At 41.8% G+C, this 8,696-nt stretch overlaps 1 protein-coding gene across 1 annotated transcript; it reads left to right on the top strand.

Moving 5' to 3' along the window:
- The first annotated feature begins 108 nt into the window (after positions 1-108).
- Positions 109-8,110, top strand: LOC110533956 (lys-63-specific deubiquitinase BRCC36). The gene is made up of 8 exons (XM_021618553.2): positions 109-342; positions 4,494-4,613; positions 4,784-4,871; positions 4,982-5,070; positions 5,162-5,217; positions 5,407-5,538; positions 6,500-6,543; positions 6,684-8,110. The coding sequence occupies exons 1-8, from the start codon at positions 238-240 to the stop codon at positions 6,830-6,832; spliced, it is 783 nt and encodes a 260-aa protein (XP_021474228.2). The 5' UTR covers positions 109-237; the 3' UTR covers positions 6,833-8,110.
- The last annotated feature ends 586 nt before the right edge of the window (positions 8,111-8,696 follow it).

Raw genomic sequence — 8,696 nt, 5'->3', positions numbered from 1 at the left:
ACACACGACTATAAAAAAAGTGTATGCTTTTGAGCGCTAAGTGGTAATAGTTTGTTACACTAATGTAGGTAGGACCACAGACTTTACCAGCCTCCTTGCAACAACGGAATATTGTTTCTGTAACAAGTTTTGATAGAAAAGTCGCTGACAAGCTAGCTTTAGCTTGTGAAGTTTGAGAGAGCTTGTAGTAATTTATCCTATTTTTTTTAGAGAACAAGACCGTTATAGTACTATAACATGGCAGTGAGCGCAGTTCACCTCGAATCAGATGCTTTTTTGGTTTGCATGAATCATGCATTAAGTACCGAGAAGGAGGAAGTAATGGGACTGTGCATCGGGGAGGTAACGTTTGCAAGCTAGCTATTTAGCTAAATCATTTGATAGCTAGCAATAACTAGCTAGCTACCAGTGGTGTGTCCAGAACATTTGAAATGGGGTGGCCAAAGTGGGGCATAGACCCAATTTAGGAGGGCAGGGCATCATATTTTAATGCAAGGTGTATTTTTTTCAATGTAATTATGATGGTTCGACATTACAGGTATAAGATGCCCATAAACTCGCGCTAACGCAAGTTAGCATTGGCCCGCCAAACTACCTCTTAACTTCCTTCATACTGGACACATACAAATGGTATCCACGCGTTCACCTGACTCTGGGGAAGTGGATAAACCTTTTTCCGAAAAACTAGCATTTGGAAAGTTTGATGTGGGGGAGAAGGTGTGGTGGAACAAGTATTGTAAGCATTGTTATGTATCTTGCTAGTTGGATCGAATTCTCCGTTAGCTGGCCAGAGAAAGGTTGAGTAACAGCCAATTTAACTGATCAAATCATTGAATTCATGGTGTGAAAATTAGCTGGCTAATAATGTCAGACAGCTAACTTAGACGAGATAACGTTAGTAACCTAACCAATTCGCTATAGTATTAACAGGTATGCGACTCCTTGCTGTTCCTCAAGTTATAACGTGTTAGTTGCTTACTGGAGCCTGGCAATCTGTGTGAAATGCTAGCTAACGAACTAACTACTATCTGTGAACTAATGTTTTCCCTCTAACGTATCTGGTACATTTTCAGAATGAGAGAATTAGGTGAAAATTAGGCGTTGCTTGTTAAACAAGTGGATTCAGGGATGAAGTGGAGCTGGGCCTGGTTTAAGCTGGATGCCACTATAGAGTTGAAAGGAACACCACACACTTTCCCTCTCTCACTTTTTAAATATAGTGCTGATAAAAAGGGGTATGGCAGGTGTACTCTCTGCCTGAAAGAGAGCCTTTGTTGGCATGCTCTGCTGGCACATTGTAGAACAGATGTCCACAGGCAGAAAGTGTATAATGTGCAGTGTAGCCCAAATATATTGCCATTGTTGTGTTGAACGTGATAGTAACACGTGTGTGAGTGGGGGGGGGGGGGCTTATTTAATGTTTTACTCAGTGAATGTTATTTTTGCATACATGTAGCCTTGTGCACTTGATCAATGTCTACTATAGTGGTGACTATAATAGAGCAAAAATAGAATGCCTGTTTGTTTCATTCTATTTCTACTTTAAGTTGTTTTTTTTGCCCAGGTGCAATATTTACAGTGCCTTGCGAAAGTACTCGGCCCCATTGAACTTTGCGACCATTTGCCACATTTCAGGCTTCAAACGGAAAGATATAAAACTGTATTTTTTTTGTGAAGAATCAACAACAAGTGGGACACAATCATGAAGTGGAACGACATTTATTGGATATTTCAAACTTTTTTAACAAATCAAAAACTGAAAAATTGGGCGTGCAAAATTATTCAGCCCCTTTACTTTCAGTGCAGCAAACTCTCTCCAGAAGTTCAGTGAGGATCTCTGAATGATCCAATGTTGACCTAAATTACTAATGATGATAAATACAATCCACCTGTGTGTAATCAAGTCTCCGTATAAATGCACCTGCACTGTGATAGTCTCAGAGGTCCGTTAAAAGCGCAGAGAGCATCATGAAGAACAAGGAACACACCAGGCAGGTCCGAGATACTGTTGTGAAGAAGTTTAAAGCCGGATTTGGATACAAAAATATTTCCCAAGCTTTAAACATCCCAAGGAGCACTGTGCAAGCGATAATATTGAAATGGAAGGAGTATCAGACCACTGCAAATCTACCAAGACCTGGCCGTCCCTCTAAACATTCAGCTCATACAAGGAGAAGACTGATCAGAGATGCAGCCAAGAGGCCCATGATCACTCTGGATGAACTGCAGAGATCTACAGCTGAGGTGGGAGACTCTGTCCATAGGACAACAATCAGTCGTCTATTGCACAAATCTGGCCTTTATGGAAGAGTGGCAAGAAGAAAGCCATTTCTTAAAGATATCCATAAAAAGTGTTGTTTAAAGTTTGCCACAAGCCATCTGGGAGACACACCAAACATGTGGAAGAAGGTGCTCTGGTCAGATGAAACCAAAATTGAACTTTTTGGCAACAATGTAAGACATAACGTCTTACATTGTTTGGCGTAAAAGCAACACAGCTCATCACACTGAACACACCATCCCCACTGTCAAACATGGTGGTGGCAGCATCATGGTTTGGGCCTGCTTTTCTTCATCAGGGACAGGGAAGATGGTTAAAATTGATGGGAAGATGGATGGAGCCAAATACAGGACTATTCTGGAAGAAAACCTGATGGAGTCTGCAAAAGACCTGAGACTGGGACGGAGATTTGTCTTCCAACAAGACAATGATCCAAAACATAAAGCAAAATCTACAATGGAATGGTTCAAAAATAAACATGTCCAGGTGTTAGAATGGCCAAGTCAAAGTCCAGACCTGAATCCAATCGAGAATCTGTGGAAAGGACTGAAAACTGCTGTTCACAAATGCTCTCCATCCAACCTCACTGAGCTCGAGCTGTTTTGCAAGGAGGAATGGGAAAAAATGTCAGTCTCTCGATGTGCAAAACTGATAGAGACATACCTCAAGCGACTTACAGCTGTAATCGCAGCAAAAGGTGGCGCTACAAAGTATTAACTTAAGGGGGCTGAATAATTTTGCACGCCCAATTTTTCAGTTTTTGATTTGTTAAAAAAGTTTGAAATATCCAATAAATGTCGTTCCACTTCATGATTGTGTCCCACTTGTTGTTGATTCTTCACAAAAAAATACAGTTTTATATCTTTATGTTTGAAGCCTGAAATGTGGCAAAAGGTCGCAAAGTTCAAGGGGGCCGAATACTTTCGCAAGGCACTGTAGATGTGTGTGTGGTCACAAACATTCTATCATAAAGGCTGTCTTGGCTAACTGCAATATTAGTGTGTTGTTTTTTCTCAAGACTTGAGTGTCATTTGCTGTAAAGTCTAGGCATCAAATAAATTGCTTTCTTTACATTTTTTAGCTGTGAGTTAGGTTCACATTAACCACTTTTTATTTTACACACAGAGACTGATCATGTAGATATTCTTTTGTTGTTTAATTAGTTAAACCTGCATTTCCCCCTAGCACAGATTCTTTTTTTTGCATGTTTCGGGGCAGAAAAAAGTGTCATATTTTTGGATCCCCACCAGTTTGCATCCCTGTTCATTTTTTCCCCTGACACTATTTGAAATCCACTACTAAAGTCTTGTTACGGTGTTTGCATTCAAAGTCAGGGTTGTATATAAGGGTATTAGCATACAGCAGTAAATTCACTTGAAAGTGCCATCCAGAGTGTGAATTATACTGTGAGATTCTGGAGGTTTCTATTTTTTTTAATGGGACATCCTATGTGTGCCTGCACACATGGGCTTTATAGTAAAGATGTAATTTAACTAAAAATGTATTACATTTTTTAATGTGTCAAAAACATAATGACTGGTTGTGTTCATATCTGATTGTCATACGAATCACTCTTAAAAAAGTAGGTTACCTGTGCATGTTTTTCTACTCCAAAATAAATCTAGCATTTGAACACTGCACTGTGCACCCACCATTTGAATGGAAAGGGACATCTATTACAAACACCATACGTGTAATGACGCTAAGCCTGCAAAGTGGTGTGTATTCAAGGATGCCAAGTGAAGCCAGGCTTTTTACAATAAGGAAACAAACATGTAAAATGATTACACATTCATGTCTCTCTGTGTTTCATAATTTTCCCTCAATTCACAAGAGGCTGAATCTTATTTCACTAGAGAAAGCATCTGCGCGAGGCAAACGGCGCCCCTCTGTCTTAGTATCTGGAGCCCAGATGCTTTCTCTGTTGAGATTGACGGGTCTTTCTGTCAAAATTGTCAATATGTTCAGAGACGATCAATCAGAACTCAGAATTTCTGAGGGTGGCCAATCAGATTTCAGGGGGGACCCTGGACACGCCTCTGCTATCTACACGCATGCATATTATCTACCTTTAATGTACCCTTTGTTGTTACATTCATATTCTCAATTGGCCTATACCTCCAACTTGGTATTAGGGGCACCTGATATTGATTCTAGCTGGCTACCCTGTTAATTATTCTGCTTTCTAAAGTCACCTGGTTTGTTTACATAGGTGGACACCAACCGCATCGTCCACATTCATTCTGTTATTATTCTCCGACGCTCGGACAAGAGGAAGGATCGCGTGGAAATTTCGCCTGAGCAGCTGTCTTCAGCGGCAACCGAAGCGGAGATATCCTTTGTGCGATGTCTCATTCAATAACTTAAATCTCTGTCTTCTGGTGGTGCCTTGCAGGTCAGTGTGACATACTCCGTGACAGAGATGTCAGTGTGACAGGTAGCGGTATCATAGAATTCCTGAATTCCTTCATTTTGATCATCAATTTCCTTAGTAAGAGCTACAGGTTGGCTGAAATGACTGGACGGCCGATGCGTGTAGTTGGTTGGTACCACTCTCACCCCCACATCACTGTGTGGCCATCACATGTGGGTAAGAACCAGAGCACCCCTCCACCACATCAATGCCACACTGTTAGTTCTCAATGTCGTGGCAAACCTTTTCAGTCAGTGTGTCTGAAAATCATTCATTTTCTACAACAGATGTGAGGACACAGGCTATGTATCAAATGATGGACCAGGGCTTTGTTGGGCTGATATTCTCCTGCTTCATTGAGGATAAGAACACAAAAGTAAGGATTAATGACAGCTATTTTAAAATATATGATGTCATTTTGATTTACAAAGGGGCTTCGAACAAATTCAATAATTATTTTATCTTAGACCGGTCGAGTTCTCTACACCTGCTTCCAGTCTGTCCAAGCCCAGAAAGGCTCTGAGTAAGTATGCCCCTGTTTGGACACCACTGTTTGCGGTGAAATGAATATCCTATCCAGATGTTAGTTAAACAAAATTAAGTGTTATTAGATTTAATATTTTCTCCCTCATGACTATTAATCAGACAAAGATGTAATTGATTGTCTTTTGACACAAATACTGAATTGCATCCCTGATCTGTGTTGATAAAGGTACGAGAGAATCGAGATCCCAATTCATGTGATTCCACACGAGGCCATTGGGAAAGTGTGCCTTGAGTCAGCAGTGGAGCTTCCCAGAATCCTCTGCCAGGAAGAGCAGGACACCTACAGAAAGATTCACAGGTAGGTTGCCTCAGAAGCCCAGGGGAGCATTCAGTTTGGTTCAGAGTTGGCTACGTTGCGTGACTGTTTTTACTGAACGACATGTTTCCCCAAAACAATGTGCACTGCTCTTCAACAGCCTTTGATGATGTGTGTTTGCTCTTATTTCGTGGGTGTGTGGCGAGCTGTGGCCCGATCAATATGGGTGTGACCATTTGAAATCGCAAAACTTGTGCAGCACACCATACACAATCGCCCTCTGGGCCACCATAATCACGCCGTTATTCAACTGGTCATTCAGTACAGTACCATTTTCCGTTGAATTAACCATTATCAATACCATTCTGTCGTACTGAATGCACCCCAGGGATCTGACGTTTTGTTCGAAACCCTGGGGAAGTGTTCCTCAGGGAGATGGTAAAAAGAGGGGGAGTCGAGATGGAAGCTAGTGACGCATTGGCACTTTTCAAAGCAGTGTGATATTTCGCGTGGGTGGAGCTCTGAACGAAGGTTGTATTTCTGATAATTTGTCTGACTTGCAACACTAATGTCGCATAGGCTACTAAAACTTTGTCGAACACGGTAGTAAAAAGAGAGACAAAACAAGGAAAAGCCTCTCATGGGGGAAAATGTAATTCTACTCAGTCATTTAAATGGGAGCGTTAACAGCCAGCGCTCCCATTCAAATGCAAAATCCGGTAATAAAGTTCTCCAGACTTACAATAGTCAAGTCAACGAGATGAGATTTGGATGGATGGCCCCGCAAGACTAACTGGTAGGTAGGTACCTCTGATTTGGAGTGTGTTGAGCCCCCTCTGCAATTGCCTTTGCCACACAGAAGATATTTCCCCTTTGTCTACCATAATATGCAAAATTGTCTTGCAGCAAAGACTGGTTTCAGAAGAAAATACTATGAACTCAAGGCAGCTCATTGTGTATTGCTCATTGTTAAGAGTCATTTCACGATTTCATTTCTTTGCAGCTTAACTCAACTGGATCCGATCACGAAGATACACAATGGCTCAGGTTGGTCTCTATGTATTTGTTGATAACTGATATTTAATTGTGTCAGTATGCATATTAATATCCCCAACGATGCATCCATGTCTTGACTGCTTTCTTACTTCACTTGATGTGTGTGTGGTGTGTGTGTGTGTGCGTTTCAGTCTTCACTAAGAACCTGTGCAGCCAGATGTCTGCTGTGAGTGGTCCCCTGCTGCAGTGGCTGGAGAATCGTCTGGAGCAGAACAAACAGAACATCATTGAGCTGCAGCTAGAGAAAGAGAGACTAACTCAGGAGTTGGCAACCATGTGAGAGGGAGAGAGTTAAGAAATAGACACGTGGGCCTACCGAGTGGCGCAGCGGTCTAAAGCACTGCAGTGCTTGAGGCGTCACTACAGACCCAGGTTCAATCCCGGGCTGTGTCGCAGCCGGCCGCGACCGGGAGACCCATGAGGCGGCACACAATTGGCCCAGCGTCGTCCGGGTTAGGGGAGGGTTTGGCCGGCCGGTATGTCCCATTGCGTTCTAGCGACTCCTTGTGGTGGCCTGGGCGCAGTGCACGCTGACTTCGGTCGCCAGCTGTACTGTGTTTCCTCCGACACATTGGTGCTTCTGGGTTAAGCGAGCAGTGTGTCAAGAAGCAGTGTGGCTTGGCAGAGTCATGTTTCGGAGGACGCATGGCTCTCTCCTTACGGGAGTTGCAGCAATGGGACAAGACTATAACTACCAATTTGGATATCACGAAATTGGGGAGAAAAAGGGGTAATGTTGACATGTTCCTCATAGTGCCATAGACCTAACACGAGAGCAAGTGACTAAGTGAATCTGCTCATTGCTAACTGAATGCCACCACACACACCTTAGGGAGTGTTTTCCGGTCATCCTCTGTGTACTATTAAACACTACTGTATTTACTAGAACATGTCACTATTTCTCTTTATTTTAGTTCCTTGGCTCTGATTATTGGATGTGTTTTTCCATATTGCTGATATATTTGTATTTTGAATGGATGGTGCAATGTACTGTGAGCATGAAAGGATGTCCCGTGTGAATTGCCAATTCAGAATGTGACAACATAGTCTATCCAGGTATTTGCTTATTATAAAGTTAAAAAAAAAAAAAACGTTTTTCAATTTCTGTTGCAATATGTCATGCTTTATTTGTGCTCCAAGTTAAATCAAAGCCATCTCCTTTGACAGCTATTGGATTTTTTTGTACTTATGAATGTTTTCATAAGGTATTTCATGGAAATGTTCCAAACCATTAACTTTGTCCTCTCCTGCAGATGCAGAGTTTTGAGTCCTGAGTGAGGCATTTTGTCTGAAAACCTCAAATGTTGATTCTCATAGAAGGGCGGAGGGACAATTTGTAATGAACTATTTCATACGAGATGGGGGAGATGGGATATTGCTTTATATCCGTTTGGAAAATACAGCGTTTTTAGCTAAACGATGTCTACATGTGAATGTATGGTGTAACCATCGTAGCTTATTTAGCAGCCATTGCTTAGTCATTGTGTGCCTTGTCATGCTTGTACAGGTTCTGTTGTTTTGAGGGATTAAACAGAGTCTTTATGACTCACCATCTTAAATATTTGTGTCAGTTGACTGAAGCCATACCAGTTCCAAATCTAAGCAATGCTCAAATTGGGCGAGCAGTTTAAATAATGACAGGCTTCATCTATCATTACACCAAACACAAAAGTAAATGTTGTTTTTAGTACAGGGATAGGTCAGCATGGCACCAACAGCACATTTTGACGTTGATTGGTTAAAATAATAATAAACATTTTCAGGTGGCCTGGTTCTGTGTGTGCACTATAGAAATCATGGAAACAAATAATGTAGACAAGGTTTGAAAATATTATCTTATCATCTCTGTGTGTCTGAGAGTTGCTATAGGAACAGCTTTGCCCATCAGCTGGAGTGGTTCAGTATTCTGGCTGAGTCATGCCGCAGCGCTCACGTCAGGGAGATGGAACGAGCAATTTCCTGAGCCATCTTCATTATGGTCTTATTGAGTGATGCCTCACAATGCTGAAATAGCTTTCCGTGAGGTGAAAAAGTTGCTTTGTGAGAGGAACTATAGAAGGCCCTTTTAGCAGTAATGCCAACCAGAAATCAGTGGCAACTGCAAGGCATCATGTACGTCAGATGATGTACACGGTATTAAGGCG

The sequence above is a fragment of the Oncorhynchus mykiss genome, chromosome 10 (assembly GCF_013265735.2).
Source record: "Oncorhynchus mykiss isolate Arlee chromosome 10, USDA_OmykA_1.1, whole genome shotgun sequence".
Classification (NCBI taxonomy): domain Eukaryota; kingdom Metazoa; phylum Chordata; class Actinopteri; order Salmoniformes; family Salmonidae; genus Oncorhynchus; species Oncorhynchus mykiss.
The sequence above is the reverse complement of the archived record's forward strand: the minus strand, read 5'-3'. Positions and strand labels throughout refer to the sequence as shown.